The sequence below is a fragment of the Hippichthys cyanospilos genome, chromosome 2 (genome assembly GCF_059441005.1).
Source record: "Hippichthys cyanospilos isolate Australia breed blue-spotted pipefish chromosome 2, RoL_Hcya_1.0, whole genome shotgun sequence".
Lineage (NCBI taxonomy): Eukaryota > Metazoa > Chordata > Actinopteri > Syngnathiformes > Syngnathidae > Hippichthys > Hippichthys cyanospilos.
Genome location: NC_142370.1, coordinates 3,335,371 through 3,351,843, shown reverse-complemented (window position 1 = coordinate 3,351,843; position 16,473 = coordinate 3,335,371). Strand labels below are relative to the sequence as shown.

The window sequence follows — 16,473 nt, the reverse complement described above, 5'->3', positions numbered from 1 at the left end:
GTTGTTACAAAACCATATTTATTGTGCTTTTTACTGCTTAATTCAAAGTTGAAAGGGTTAGCCCTAGGTCCCAAGATTGCTAGTGATGTTAAAGAGAGAAGTAAGAAGATGATTTATATGCAAATGAAGCTGGAGATATCCCTTATTAGGAAATATGGGCATAACAAGTGGCACTTAAAAGTAAATACATCCTTTCTATATTTTTTATTTATGATGTTTTCTGATTAGATACGGGTATATTATATATACGTACCACTTACTATATACTATTTTAGGACCAATTTTTAATATGTATGTACAATTTTGATGTTTTTACCTGGGGTTTGAAACGCATTAGCTATTTAACAAAGGTTTGGATTGCCCGTCATACGACAAATTCGCTTTACGACCCCAACCACGGAACGTAATGTCGTAACACTCGGGCCCACTGCACTTCGGTCGTTTTATTATAGCAAATTGCTGCAAAACTAATGACAACGATAGACCAATTGTGAAATGCTATGGCTTAACCTTGCACACTGCACGTATGCAGTGGAGATTCTCGCAGTTCAATTGATCTCATCCCAATTGATTGGTGCCTGCTAAAATGGAGAAGCAACAAACGCCAGGCCGGGGCAAAGCAGGACCAGACTCTTCAAAAACCTAACATGAAAAAACGTCCGTCATGTCTTCAGGTGATGCTGTCTATGAATAGCGGCAAAGGGGATGCCTACTTGTCGTTGGCGCCAGAGGAGGCACTCTGCAATGGACGCTGGCACACCATCTCAGGTGTGTGACACAATCGAGATATCTGGCACAACCACGCTTCCTTGGATAGCTAATGCCGCTCTTCTGGTCTCTAGTGGTGAAGAAAAAGAACATCCTGCAGCTCCATGTGGATGCAGACAGTCAACGTGGCGTCGGTCCTAAACATGGGCGCACAGCAGTGGCCAAAGAAGTAGTTTACCTGGGAGGACTTCCAGGTTAGTACTATACAATGTCTCATGTTAAACTCTTTCCACCCCAGCGACAAGCATTCTTGTCCTGTAAAACACTTGTCTGCCAGTGACTACGTTCTTTTCTGAATATGACACTCGTGGCCATCGCCCCTCTCAATTTTAAGCTTATTGAGCAATGTAGTGACCATGTGATGGGAGTGTTGCTCTCGATAGCTATGAAAGATGTGCGCAGCCTTTTCCGATAACGCTTGGCATTGAATGAGTTAATCAGACAAGCATGTTGACAATATGGACAACCTGAAAACAATCAATCTGCTCCAAACCTACTCTCATCATCTTCTTAAAGACCATAAAGCAGTCATAACAATTTGCAATCCTCATTAAATCCACCAGATGACGTCACCACATCACCAGACCTGCCCGCCTTCCATGGTTGCATCCGTAATCTGACCATCAACGGTAGTCCCTGTGATTTCAACGAAGTTCGCGGTTCTGTGGGAACACACGGCTGCCCCGTTGCCTAGCAACAACATATATAATATATATATATATATATATATATATATATATATATATATATATATATATATACAGTATATATAATATATGCAGTCTTAGCTTCACATTCCATGGGTGCAAATGACTGGTGGCGGGTACTGTTTGATGAGTTATTTATACGTATTTGAATATTTATTGTCTATTTTATATTTGACATCTACAGGGTGCTCCCATGTGTGCATGCACTTGCATTTACACTGCAATCAGTTCCACCTGCACTCTACTTATACTCTCAGTAAGCAAGCTGTCATTGCAGCATATTACTTAAGTGTAATCCCCAGGTACCTCGTGCATATTTTGTCTTCTGGCAATGAAGAGATATAGCTCGATTTGTCAATTACATCTCGACGTATACTTTTCCTGGAATGGGGCATTGACACATGGTGAGCATGTGTACCACTTTAACAATTTAGGCATACACTTTTTTTTCTTATTATGCTTTGCTAACCATGTTCACATTACATTTTTCATGTACTTTAAAATAAAAGTTGTAAAAACAATCACTCTGTCGTTGTCTTTATGGTTACTTGGTGACTCAATCTGATTGTCTATTGACACAGTCTTATCTATGTGCCCATTCACACGCACACACACACACACACACACACACACACACACTCACACGTGTGTGTGTATATATATATAATATATAAAACAAAATGTTTAAATAGGATAGAGGATTTTTGTTTATTACATTCTTTTTCAGAAGCAGCACATCATTGACATCTATGGGCACACAAAGATTATTTTTCAGATGTCACTAATATACATCAGTACACCATGAATTATGATAATAAATAAATATTGAAATTATGGAATGAAGAATTTTGTTGACCTTGTTGGTCATCTCATGGTCTTTTGCTGACTTGCTATCATAATTCGTTAAATTGTTTGAAAACAATTTCATTATGGCTGGTTGACTGCTGTCATATTGTGTAACACTACTTTTAATTTCCATTTTATGGTTTGTCTTGTTGGGGCTTACTTTGGAAATGCTTGTGACTAGGTTGTGGTGTTGATATGTGATGTTCATAGACATTCGATAAATGTGTCACCGGGTGCTCCAGAACATGTTGACTTCATTTTGTTGAACAAAATAAAGCCAACATGTTCTCTTTTACTTAAAGGGACAGTGTGTAAAATTTAGACTGTTTTTCATGAAAAAGGAATATGTTAAATGATTGTAAATTTAAAAAACTTGCAAATTATTGTGTTCTTAATGACCAACAGTATGTACTGTATAATCACAGGTCTAGTTATTTTTAATTATACAGTATTTTCCATTGGGGGTGGCACTTGCTACCGACAACGGTAAATGCAGCACCTCCTGCTGTCCGGTCTAAATATTACACACTCCACTGAAACACCCGTTGTGTTCGAGAGGAAAAATGATTCAGTGCACAGGAGGTTGGGTGTGAACAAGTTTGATGTGAAGCTAATGTTTTGTTTATTTTTTTTTGGGGGGGGGGGGGGTAACCCGGACGTTTTTTTGGTTGACTCGAAAAGTTTTGTTTGAAATCAAAAGTTGTTTTTTTTTGCTTCACAGCAGGTTTTATTCCATTCAATTCCAGTTTAATGACTGGGTGACATTCCTGTCCTGTAGGGGGCAATAATAAACACAAACCCTTGTTCCCCTCTGCTATTCAAATCAAAGAAGAAGAACAACCAGAAGTTGTTTTGCTACTCGAGTGAGCCCTCAGTTCGAGCAACGAATCCTCTACATGCCGAGCGGACTACGTTCTTTGCACCTCAGGTTTTGTTAACTACGGCTTCAATACAGCAATTAAGTGCACGCAATGGATCCCCTCGGACAAGGTAACCGTCACTGTGCCTTTGTGTCAAGTGTGGCTAGCGGGTAGCTTACGTTAGTGTCGTCAATACATAAGTCTGAAGTCTGAACTTGTATGAACGGATGGAGATGTGTCATTGTAGTCGACCTAACCGGGCAGGACAGAACAGGCTGACAACTACAGTATAGTTCATGTTACAAATGCCGCTAGTAGTCTAGTTTAACCCCTGGGTGTCCGGGGATTTTTCACTAGCCTGGCCTTATTGTCACTCAACTTGGACTGACTTTGAAAGGCTCATAACATCGGTAAATATAAATAAAGATCTATTTTCAACTTCTCAAAATGTTGAGTGGCAATCTTCTCTTTCTTTCTCTCTCTCGCGCTCTTTTTCTCTCCTCTCTCTCTCTCTCTCTCTCTCTCCCCCCCTCTCTTTCACGCTCTCTCGTGGGGGACCACAATTATTTATAAAAATTGTAAAATGCGACTATAGCAAACGTAACTACGGTTTATATTTAAAGATTTATGATATTGAAATAGGAATATGAATCGGGGTAAAGGTGCTTATGCAAAGGGCCAGTTGATGCCAATTGCTTCACTAAAAGAATTCACAAATTCACAAATTGCATGTTATGAGTTTAGAAAACAATATTTTAAAGATGCACCAGCAAGAAAGTTCGTATTGTTAGAAATTACAGTACTTTTAGGCGGATTTCTTCATCGTATATCAAACAGCATACTATTGTTGTTGGGGGGGGGTCAGAAACGAGACAAGTGCGAGGCTATGTGCAAATACGCAACTGCTGAAACATGTTGCAACACTAAAATTATTTGAAGTTTCAATGCTTCATTTTTTTACATTTGTTGATTCATTTGTTGAAACGCCCTAAAAGTCATCATCACTATCTTAAAAGGCAAATAGCTCTTCCCTATTTAACACCTGGGCGTCCTCTCCTATCTCTTAATATATATATATATATATATATATATATATATATATATATATATATATATATATATATATATATATATATATATATATATATATGGTACATATATGTATATATATATATATGGTATATATATGTATATATATATATATATATATATATATATATATATATATATATATATATGGTATATATATCTATATATATATGGTATATATATCTATATATATATATATATATATATATATATATATATATATATGGTACATATATGTATATATATATATGGTATATATATATATGTATATATATATATATATATGGTATATATATCTATATATATATATATATATATATATATATATATATACACATATACACATATACATACACACACACACAAGTCAAGGGAAATGATTGACTGAACTCTGAATCCATCCGTGTTCACAAACTGGGCATTAAAATGACATTTATTCAGCATTAAGAATTCTTGAAGCGCTCAGGTTTGAATTGTTTCTTTACTTGCATTATCTTATTATTAGATTGAAATAAATAGCTTAATCTCAGAAATTTGCTCAAATTGGTTTCCAGGGGAAATTAAAGTTGTCGGCTGCATGGGACCCGACAACTTTAATTTCCCCTGGAAATTCTCCATAATCAAGAAAGACATTCACAAGCAACCGAGGTGGTCATAAAACTCTTTGGCAAGTCCCCTGTGGTGGATGAGATCTGCTCAGAGTTCCTTAAGGCACTGGATGTTATAGAGCTGTCCTGGTTGACACGCCTCTACAACATCACATGGACATTGGCTACAGCGCCTCTAGATTGGCAGGCCGAGGTGGTGGTTCCCCTGATTAAGAAGAGGCACATTGAGGAAGTGTTTCAACTGTAAGGTCTATTCTGGGGTGCTCGAGATAAGGATCCGTCTGGAAGTTAACTTCAAATGGTCATGAGCTGTGGGTCGTGACCGAAAGATCAAGATCACAGATACCTGTGGCCGAAATGAGTTTCCTCTGGAGGGTGTCCGGGCCCTCCCTTAGGGATAAGGTGAGAAGGTCGGTCATCTGGGAGGGTTTCAGTGTCGAGTCGCTGCTCCTCCACATTGAATGTTTCCACCCGATTTGGATCAGCAGACAAGGACTTGATCGACCTCGATTTTTGATCACGTGGTACGGACATCCCTACAAATTACTGTCTCCCGTTGTGCAGATGTCAACCTGAACTCACCCAACAAGGGTCTCCCCGTGGAACATTCCGGTAGCCTGACAGATTTTCCGGTGGAAGGCACACTGGGGAACTCTGGCAACTCCCTCCCACCGGGCCTGACGGAGGAGGAAGCTGAGGATCTTCACAATGAGCTCTTGAAGGTATCCAGATATGTTTCCAATGGATTGTTTTGTCGCTTTCTGCTCTTCTGTATTATTGTATCCCATCATGTGCTCTCTTTTGTCCTGTTATATAACTTTGCAAGGCTAAATATGTATTATTCAATAATATTAACACTTTACATGATGTGAAACAGAAACCTTATTGCCTCTTTGATGTCAACAGTGAGGCTGCGTGAATAATTTTTCGGACATACTTTTCCCATTTTGAAAAAGAAAAGGCAGATTGACGTGTCCACTCAAGACAAAAATGCAAGAGCAGCATGGATTTTGTGGGGTGGGGGGGGGCACACAGCAAGGAGCAACAGATCCACGCTCTGATCCTGCCACGGTCGGTAAAGAACTGTCTTCAAAGTCACAGGACTGAAACCTTTTCTTGTTTTAGGTATCTAGATGTCACAGAACTAAAGGCAACTAAGACACACAGGATTCCCCCTTTATCTTGCCTTATGTCACGAGTGACCAAGTCTGGTCCTCGGGAGCCCCTGTCCAGCCTGTTTCCCTTGTAACCCAAATCCGAATAAAAATCATTGTCATAGGGGCTCTCGAGGCCTGGACTTGGGCACCCCTGCTTAAGGTGTAAGCGCTAGTCTCTTCTTTCGCTCTTTGCCTTCTTTTGGTCTTTGGCCTTGAGCAGGAATTTCAACCTCCCTATCACTTGTGTGTAATCATCGTTTTCCCACACACTAAGATTCGTTAGATGCCATCAGTTACCAATTCAAGGGAAGCGATTGACTGGCCTCTGGAAAATTGAAGTTATTGACAGACCTAGGTCATGCATTGACTTCAGCTGTCATCAGCAGCACCCCCAAAGTCACAATTAGAGAATAAAGACAAAGAACACAACCTGAGTCAAACTTGTCTCTTGTTCCTTTTCAGGAAGTTTATTTTTTTCTCCCCCAGATTTTGGTTTACAATTTACAACAAACAAAGTGATCTGCCTGAAGGCAAGTTACTTATCTCCCCAATAACAGTGGATTTCCACTATATATAGAAGTGGTCGACCTGGTTCAACACTCCATACTGAAGTGGTCCACATGGTTCAACAAATACCCATGTTCAGATGTCTTGCATACAGTACACATTCCAACACATTTTATTACAGGAAAATCACCTGAAAAGTCCTAACGTAGAACCCTGTGTAAACTATCCCTCTTTCACTGCCTTGTAAACAGTGTGCATTATTGCATGTTAACTGAGACAAACTTCAAACTCTGCAAGTTCGTACAAAAAAGAAAAAGTTACAAATACTAAAAATTCATGAACCCCCACATTTATTTTGATGAATCAGAAAAGCCTACTTTCTGTTTATTAGTGCCCCATTGTGTCAGTTATCAATAAGAGAGACTGGAGACAAGGAACACAACCCAGTCAACATTTTTTATAAAAGACGAAGAGTTTTGCCTTTTGTTTTAAAACTGTATGACCATGGAATTTGCCCTCAGGCAAACTTCCCTGTTGGTCAGGGACCTTCCTTTCTTTATACAGATGTTTCCTCCTTTTTTGACAATTAATTTGTCTGCAGCTGCCTACCATAGAATCAACATTCCAATAATACCTTTTACCACACCCTGAGCAAAAACTGATAATCAAAGACATGAGTTAATCTACAAATATGTGTTTGAATGTGATAACGTATATATTCTATCTTGACATTGTTTTCTAAATGTCTTTATTTTCTTGTTTGTTGCAGGCATTATTGGCAGCACTTAAATGCAAGAAGCGGAATCTTTTTCACGAGTCCCATATGTGCTGCTTTTCAGGTAGAGGAGGAGATCAGCACCTTGCGTCAGGTTCTGTCCGCCAAAGAGAGACATGCCACTGATCTCAAAAGAAAACTGGGCCTCAGTCCTCTCAATGAGCTGAAGCAGAATCTCAGCAGGAGCTGGCAGGATGTCCAAACCTCCAACGCGTATGTTCAGTTTCATTCTAATGCTTTCACACATACACCATTTAGCTGTGCAGCCTTCTCATACATTTTTTTAACTTATTTTTTAAATAGTTATTTTTTTCTTCGCTCCTCCATGCCAAATCATCCTGCGTGTTTAACCAGCCAGTTTTGATGTTCATGTAACTTAGTTTACTTGACTAGTTTACTGATTAAATCTAAAACCTTTGACATTTTTGGCACATAGGTGTGTGGCCACCTTTTATCCCAGCACTACTGGGTTAATTTTTACAAGTTAAGAAATTCCAAAGAAAAAGGCATTGAGTCAATGAAGCTCATAAAAACCTTTCTTTGTACTCAAGTTGGTTGTTTTCTATGTGGCAAATGACTTGTGCTCACATGTGAATTTTGTTTTATAAAACCATGACCATGAATAACGTTTGAAAAAATGATTTCTGACAGAGGGCTGCATGAGCAACGTTTACATTTACAACAGTGTTTATGCCCCCTAGTGGACATGACTTCTTAATGCTCAGTCTAGTGTTTGGGACACATTGAACCAGCATGCCACATGCTGAAGCATTGTGGGGTGTTTTAAGTTTTTTTTGCCCCTTGTTAGTCTTTCAGTTTTAAACCTATTTGAAGTAAGGGCTGTAAGGTTCAAGCTTTACTTTTACTTTAGGCTGATGATAGAGTTTGTATTTATAATATAAAGCAATTGGGCTTAGTTGTTTAAAATAGTTTTTATTACATTCATTTTTGGTGCTACAGATTTTTTTCCATAGTGATTTTTTTAACAAAATGACGGGATGTTTATTTATTTATTCATTCTTTCATTCATTCATTTTTTGAGGAACAGAAGTGAAGATAGAAGTGCTGTTACTGTTTGGCTAAGAGAGCGTTGGACCAATGATTACAGTTTGGTCAAACTTCCAAAAAAGAGGGACCAACAGAGATGGAAGGGGGTCAACAGTACCGGTGGTTCTTAAAGTGAGGTCCGCAGACCCCGAGGGTGCGCGGCCTGACTCTGTTAAATATTTTGGGTTATTAATAAAAAATATATATTTGTGTTTATTTTATGAAATTAAATGTATGAGTTAAATGAATGTCATAAGTATGACATTTTATGAATTGTATTATATCTAGTGAATTAATTCATGACTTCAATAAAGCAATCAGCAGTTTAATATATTTTTAAAAATGTAAGATTTTTAAAATTTTTCAAGACCCTTGTAATCCAGGCCATCATCAAAGACCTTGATTATTTAATAACTAAATATTAAGCAGCAACCTATTTGGGGACCAACCAATTTGTGACAAGGAAATGTGCAATGTGCAATATTTTTTGTAAACTTCAGAATGACTAAGCAGTAACAAACATACTTGTTGTCGAATTGACTCTGTTGGTTAATAAAAGGGTGTTTACTGTATGTGTGACTACCCCTTCATCCAATGACAAATCATGGCTCGCGAAGCACGCCAATTGCTCATGTGGGATGCATAACCAAAATAAGTGCTTATTTGTACAGTAGACTTTCCACAGAATTCTGGAAAGGAACACATTCGGACAAGAGCCAACTGGTTTGAACAGTAAATTTGTAACAGTTACAACATATCTAATGATAAAAGAAGACAACAGCTCAATTAGCAATTTAGCACAGTCAGTTTACCTCAGGCATGACGAAGCTGTCAAGGTCAAAAGTGAATTAAACATCAACAATGTTATTTGTACTTGCAAAATAGGGTACTGAGTAGTGGCACGGTGAAAGACTGGTTAGCAAGTCTGCCACTGTACAGAGTTCAGAGGTCCTGGGTTCAATTCCTACTTGCTCCGGTCTTCCTGTGTGTACTTTCCATGTTCTCCCTGTGGTCGCATGGGTCATTTATACAATGACAGTCAAGTCATTCTATTCTATTTTGTTCAGTAGCATGCCTTGACAGCGCAGCTTTTGTTTACATTTCTTCCCCAGCCTATGGTGCCTAATAGGACAACAACCATGAATAGCTCACTGTTGGTGGCAGTTCATCAATCTCCTGTCTGCTCTCTGAAGTCCCCATGATGTCATTTTTGTCCTATGTGATTTTTGTTATCTTCCAAGGGGCAAATTGATTTAGCCACAGTTCTACCACCTGGTTTGGAGTACAAATACTGGAAATACTTCACCTCATCATTGTCTACCTGGATGCACCCGCCCGTGATCCAAAACAAGATGGTTCAGGACTAAAACAGAAAGTGTTTCAACTCTATTTTGCTAAGCACACACTCTGTCTCCGCTGGCTCGTGACACCAGTCTCACGGTCGTATTAGGCTAGTGGCGGTTTTTGCATTTCACACTTAGGCCTTCAATGATTGGAACCCTCATGCATACACGTATGCATTACTGGGCTACGCAGGCTATTTTTCAGAGCATTTAAACTGGCTTCGATGGATGCTAACGCTAGCGAAGCTGGAGTGCCTGGAGAGGACCCACATAGGCTCAATGAGAACAGGCAAACTCCACTCAGGAAAGCCAGAGTGAGCTGGGGTTGAACTCAGGACTCTGAACTGTGAGGTGAATGTGCTAATCACTCTTCCACCGTGCCACCCGTATTAGGCATTGAAGTGAATTTCCAAACGCACGCTTTGCTGCAAGACCCTTGTGTGCCTCTCTTTGCCCATTTCTAAAAGAGACAAGTGTAGCAAAGAAAAAGAAAGCTTGCAAGGGATGGCTGTCACTTCCAAGTGCAAGTTTGCTCTCTCTGCTATGTTTTGCTAAAGTTGGCCATGGTTTCCAGTCTGTCTACAGTGTTTTGCTTAGGTTTATTGCTTTCCCTGGCGTTGCTCCACACCTGCCATGAGACCTAAATTTTTGTCTGTGTCCAGTCTACCTTTATTCAGGACACATGGGAATTTCTTTGTTTTGTCATTACAAATAGAAATACAGTAATCTGTCCTTTTATTTCTTTTGTTTCTTTTAATGTTGTTCTTAAATCTTGCACGGTGCTCATATGTTCATGAACATCAGTCAATTAATACAATACAATAATAGCATTCATTAATTGTTGAATGAATTGTTTCTAGTCATGTTTTCACCACCTTATGCTCATATTTGTCATCAGGACTAAGGGGTTTCCTTGTTTCTCAATGTGACATGCATTCATTATTATTACATTTTTCCATTGCATCTTTTTTGGAACAGCTGTAACTTTTAGTGTTTATAGTCTCTGCCTAAACCCCAATTTGCTAGACACTGTAGAGCCACAACAAAATATGCTCTGACTTCCCATTCCTCGATCATAAAACTACTGGTTTCCTCATAGTCCTCGTAATCATCGAATAGTGTACTGTATCCTGGGTCGGTTTGCTAGGGCAGCAGCTTGAGCAATTTACGGTTTTATGCTTGACTTTCCACTTACAAATTATGACCCCAACCGTGCTCACAGGAACATCCAAGCTTAGATATGCACCTTTTAACCAATAGCATTGTTATGTTTTGCAGCAATTAGTTTACGATTATTTTGCCCCTAATGTTTCATTTAATTAATGAAACATTTAATTCATTAATAAAACTTTTATTTAATGAATGACACTTTTAATTAATTAATTCAACATTTACCGGTAATAATTTAATGACGTTTTTATATAATAGTACATTTATTTATGCGGCACTTTCGGTCCTCCATATTACTCATCATAACTTTCCCATGTGTCTTTACTTATGCCTTTTGAGACCTCTTGTAGGCCATCACTTTGGACTAAACCACCCTGAAAAATTGATCCATTTTTGATGTTGTGTTTGGTTTCCATGCTTTTTTGCAACTCCCTTTCTTCATGTGTTCAATACTTTTCCATTTTATCATTTAAAATAGTTATGATTCAAATAATTTTTTGAGTTTATTTGTTCTGCTTTCTTTGCATGCATAAATTGCTTAATTTCATGTCGATAGCGCCTTTGGAAATATAGTGATGGAAATGATCACACGTTTGATATTTATTTCAGCCACTGTATATGCAGTGTGAAAAGATGACGAGGTATGCATGTCCAAATGAAATCATTTCCAACTCTGAGGTGTTCCAATGTGATAGTGTCAGCTGTATCTACCAAAAAGAGGTTTCACATGAAGGAAGAAGACACATTCTCTCAACATGTAATTAAAGCATGATTCAAACACTCACCATGATGAACTGTTTTTATTGAGAATGGATGTTTATGTCTTCTGACAGAAAACGTTTTTATAGACATGACAGTTTTGGTATTAAAATATCAAACACTTAGTAAATGATGAAACAGTATGATAGTCTACCTTGTTGTTTATTGATCTTGCTAAATTTTTATGTGATAGCATCACGCGCCCCATTGCTGTTTATTGATCCGACTGTTGTGTCTTCAGATATGTGTCTGCCTCGGCTACTTTGGATGACATTACCCACTCTGAAGCGTGAGTTAATCCATTTTTACTCTTTCTCTATCTGGCGTGACTTGAACTACCTGTTGGCTTCCTTGGAGTGTTTTGTATTCGGTCGCTCATCCTTGTTGTCTGTTTGCTGTTCTTGGAAGAGCATATTCTCATGTTCGTTGTACAAACATAGTGGTAACGATAATGTTGCATTGCGACGGGCACTCACTGCTTCTGTATGTGACCCACCACAGCAGAATGAGTCATATATCTCAAAAAAATAAATACATTAATAACCTTGGCTTTTCTCTGATGTGAACTATTGTTAAATATTATATTATACCCGTCCAATTCTGTCCCTCTTTTGCGCCCTTTTCCTAAACTGTTCATTTCATTGACTTCCGATATGGACTGTAGCATCTCAAAAACTAGAATGACAACAGGAGGGGAAAAAAAAATCTTTCCTATTTGAATTACTATTTGCCAGAGGATGGGCATCAATTTTCCTTTGTCAAAAATGATGAAATGTCTCATCACGCCACCTGCAAAAGCTCCACAATATGTTAAACTTTACATGACATTGTATCACTGTAGACTTTGATGTGATTATAATCTGTTGCACATCTACCTATTGCTGACAAAAATTGTAACTTTTTTTTAACATTTAACAAATATTTCTCTTGTATTTTTGACATTTTTTTATCATTCATTTAATAACGAAAACATGACAAAAACCTATTAAAAATACAAATAAAATGATCTCACCAATGTGGATCAGTGCCTTGCTACAGTGGGCCCCCAGTTTACAAGATTAATCCGTTCCGCGGTTGGATTGTAACGTGAATTCGCCGTATGGCGGGGAATCCAAATCTATGTTAATTAGCTAATGCGTGTAAAACCCCAGGTAAAAACATCAAAATTGTATATACAAAATAGAAATTGGTATCAAAATAGTATAGTATGTTCTACTTATATTTAATGTATACAATTAAATAACATAATAAATATAAAAAGGATTTACTCACCTTCAAAGTGACGACGAGCTTGTTATAGCCATATTCCCTAGTGAGGGTAGCCTCGGCTAGGCTTGCTTTCCCTCTTCTTATTTCTTGATCTCCGGCTTTGTTTCCATAATAATCATCTTCTTACTTCTCTCTTTAACATCACTAGCAATCTTGGAACCTATGGTTAACCAATTCAAGTTTGAATAAAGCACTAAAATGTATAATAAATACAATATTGAAAGCAATCTCACACGAAATAAAGTCTTTAGGCAGCCATCTTTGTGAACCCGTCCGATAACCAATAGCAGACCAGCATCTTAGTGACCTGTGATGCCGACCAGTAGTAGACCAGTTTCCTTGGGAGTCGTGACGCTGACCAATAGCAGACCAGCTTTGTAGGGATGTAAGCAGTGACACGTGTAGTGACGTATGAGCAACTTGCCCCTAGTAGACACGCGCGAACACTGACCGCCATGTTTGAGAAGATATGTTTTTTTATTTTATTTTTTTAAATTGTTGTAAAGCGAAAAAAATGCTGTAAAGAGGCAACAAAAAAACATTGCAGTCCACACCGTAAGGCAGGGACGTTGTAAACCGGGGGTCCACTGTATTTGAAAATAAAATCCATCCATATATCTTTTCTCAAGAAAACATCAATGGCTCTGTTGGTCAATTTACATTATCTGTGCCTATAAAGTCCATTAGCAAGTCTTTTTCTATGGACATGGAAGCTAAAGCTGAAAGCGGCGTTTGTCTCATTGGGTTTTTGGCACAAATTTTTAGATGCTTCAATGCCGAGAATGAATGTTCAACAGGTGTCCCCAAACCTATTTTGAAAGTACCGTAGCTTTTAATTGCCCAGCCGATATATTTGATGTCTCATTGCTGCTTTCATGAAGCAATTCCAGTTGACAAACCCAGTATGGCTCCAAACACCAAACCGATCAGATGTCATTACCAGTAATCTAGTTTGAAGCATTTCTGAGAAGCTGGTGCCACGAGTAATGTTCATTGATGCCTTTATGAAATTGACGAACAAAACCTTTTCCCTGCTGGGCAGACTAGATAGCACTGGGGTTGGCCATCCTGTACTCGCAATAACCAGTTTTCTTGAAGGTCCGTCATGAAAATGATGTGCCAACTATATTTTGTGCGCGAAAAAATGAACAATTTGTCAGGAGCACACAATTCTCCTTGTTCAAATTCATGACATTTTGGGGCAAAAAGACACTGTCAGACTCTCAACAGAGCATATCCAATCACAGAACTCGTTATCATAGCTGGCAAAATGTCTGCTGTTTGTGCCTGTGTTGAATATCTAGTGTAGCCATCTTATTTTCTGACAAGAAACTATTAATTGTGTGACACATTTGGGTCCCTCCCCTGAACGTGGTTCGAGCCAGACTCTCTGTGGAAAGTCCACTGTGCACCCAACCACTTTTTTTCCCCCCCAAATCGGCATGTCACATCAGCAATTAGCGTGGTTTGGGACGAGAACCCGGACGAGATATTGCGATATTAGAATTCCCATGAGAGTTATCATTTCTGCACCGCATACAATGGTAAGGCTCTATGCTGCTTGTACTGTAAAACACACTCCAAACGGCCACGCAACTTCAAAATAAACTTTACTATACTAAATAATGTATGGACACGAAACCCTTAGTTTGCTTTTATTTTGAAGTTGTTTTTGACTTTATTTTGAAGTTTTCGGAAGCACTTTTTTTGCTTGGTTCCCAACTGCATTTCACATTATGGACAAGCATGCTTTTGTGACCCGTTGTTTGTCTTTGGTAAAAAATGCAACTTGGTAATTGTATTTTGTCATCACAAAGGAGAGAATCCGCAGTACATAGACTTATATACAAAACACAGTATATGAAGTCTGCGCTGCTGCAAGCACACTAAGTATAGCTTGAGGATTGAAGGAATAACAGTGGACCCCCGTGTTATAACGTCCCTGACTTAGGTTATCTTCATCTTGCAACTACTGAGTTTTTTTCATCCCCACTTTATAGTATTTTCCCGGATTTGCGACCAAAACAACTGTCATGACATTAGAGGCTTTGGCTGTATTTGTGTTATTTCGTCTCCATCTGCAGGCATTTTTTTGGTAATTACACTTATTTTCAGTTGCCGTCCCTGCAACGCGTCACTACAATTCTGGTCTATTTGTTGGCGTTTCCTCATTAAGATGGTGGTCTGCTATTGGTCGGCCTCACTTGTTTCAAAATGGCTGAACGGTACAGCTTTGTTTGATTGTGAGGAGTTACAAAACCGTATATATAGTGCATTTTACTGCTTAATTCAAAGTTGAAAGGGTTAGCCATGGGTCCCAAGATTGCTAGTGATGTTAAAGAGAGACGTAAGAAGATAATTTATATGGAAACGATGCTGGAGATAACCCTTAGGGAATATGGGCATAACAAGCGCCACTCAAAGGTAAATACATTCTTTCTATATTTTTTATTTTTGATGTTTTTTGATCCATATATATTTTATATCTGTAGCACTTACTATACTATTTTGGTCCCAATTTTTATTATGTATGTCCAATTTTGATGTTTTTACCTGGGGTACTAAATGCATTAGCTATTTAACATTGTTTGGATTGCCCGTCATACGGTAAATTCGTCTGACGAGCCCAACCGTGGAACGAATTAATCTCGTAACACGGGGGCTCACTGTACTTCCAGGAGTACAACTGGTGACAGAGTGACAGAGGCACAATGCTTTTTTTTTTTTTTTTTTTTTAAATTGGTGTGGGGCATAAAATCCTTTTTTGAAAAAAAAAAAATGCAGAGAATCTTGAAATGGCATCGATTGAGATTTTGGTTCCAAATGCAGTTGCTTGGATTCAGGAGTGGCAGGATAAAACACTAATGATCAATTATTATTGTTTCACATATAACCTAATTGCAGATTCAGGATAAATTGCCGAAAAAATATGGATTACCCTAACAGCCATTCTGTTTGGCTTGGTTTTCTGCTACATAAGTGAAATTTCATTTACCACTCCCACCCCCTCGTCTTCTTTTCTTTTGCAGATATAAGAAGACTCAGGAGACACTCTCCCAGGCCGGACAGAAGACCAGTGCGGCTCTCGCCAACATGGGCTCAGCCATTAGCAGAAAACTAGGCGACATGAGGTATGGTGCTGCTCGGCTGTCGTGTTTCCACTTCCCTCTGGTCATGACCTCTTTTGAGCACATATGCATGTATGTTTCCATTTGGGTTCTTTCCACTGCTGTAATTGAGTCTACTTTTTGATGTTGGTAACCATATTTTCTAGGCAAAAAGCTGCTTATTTTTTTCAGTCTTTAAACCCTACGTCTTTTAATGTGACTCAGTTTATTTGCCCATAGTCTCGTCACATCTGACTAATGAATTTACTGCACAGTGAAACAATAGAATTGTGCAAATGTGCCACATACTAAAGATAGCTCAGCTATTTGCGTTTGTAGTGCAAGTAATCTGCCTGAATACAACATATACATTAGTTATTTTCAGCTGCAAGTTTGTTTATTTTTCACCTAATATTTTCATCTTATGTCATTGCTCCTCTTTCCTTATTTGCAACGGTTGC

General features: G+C 38.4%; 2 protein-coding genes across 11 annotated transcripts in view; both read left to right on the top strand.

The window, feature by feature from the left end:
- The window catches only part of lama5 (laminin, alpha 5), a 120,372-nt gene extending 118,376 nt beyond the window's left edge, over positions 1-1,996 (top strand). The window contains exons 76-79 of the mRNA XM_088408703.1: positions 675-768; positions 843-962; positions 1,332-1,494; positions 1,547-1,996. Coding sequence (XP_088264829.1) covers positions 675-768; positions 843-962; positions 1,332-1,462 — 345 coding nt within the window. The 3' untranslated portion in view covers positions 1,463-1,494; positions 1,547-1,996. The remainder of the gene's footprint in view (positions 1-674; positions 769-842; positions 963-1,331; positions 1,495-1,546) is intronic.
- A 1,140-nt stretch (positions 1,997-3,136) lies between these two features.
- The window catches only part of LOC148426887 (tumor protein D54-like), a 25,493-nt gene continuing 12,156 nt past the window's right edge, over positions 3,137-16,473 (top strand). For 4 of the 10 annotated variants that reach the window (XM_088440637.1, XM_088440626.1, XM_088440617.1 and 1 more), the window contains exons 1-5: positions 3,138-3,311; positions 5,443-5,600; positions 7,382-7,530; positions 11,878-11,925; positions 15,935-16,036. In XM_088440637.1, coding sequence (XP_088296763.1) covers positions 3,293-3,311; positions 5,443-5,600; positions 7,382-7,530; positions 11,878-11,925; positions 15,935-16,036 — 476 coding nt within the window. In that variant the 5' untranslated portion in view covers positions 3,138-3,292. Of the gene's footprint in view, positions 3,312-5,442; positions 5,601-7,381; positions 7,531-11,877; positions 11,926-15,934; positions 16,037-16,473 lie in introns of all 10 variants that reach the window. The other 6 variants (XM_088440689.1, XM_088440672.1, XM_088440646.1 and 3 more) reach the window with 3 other exon arrangements.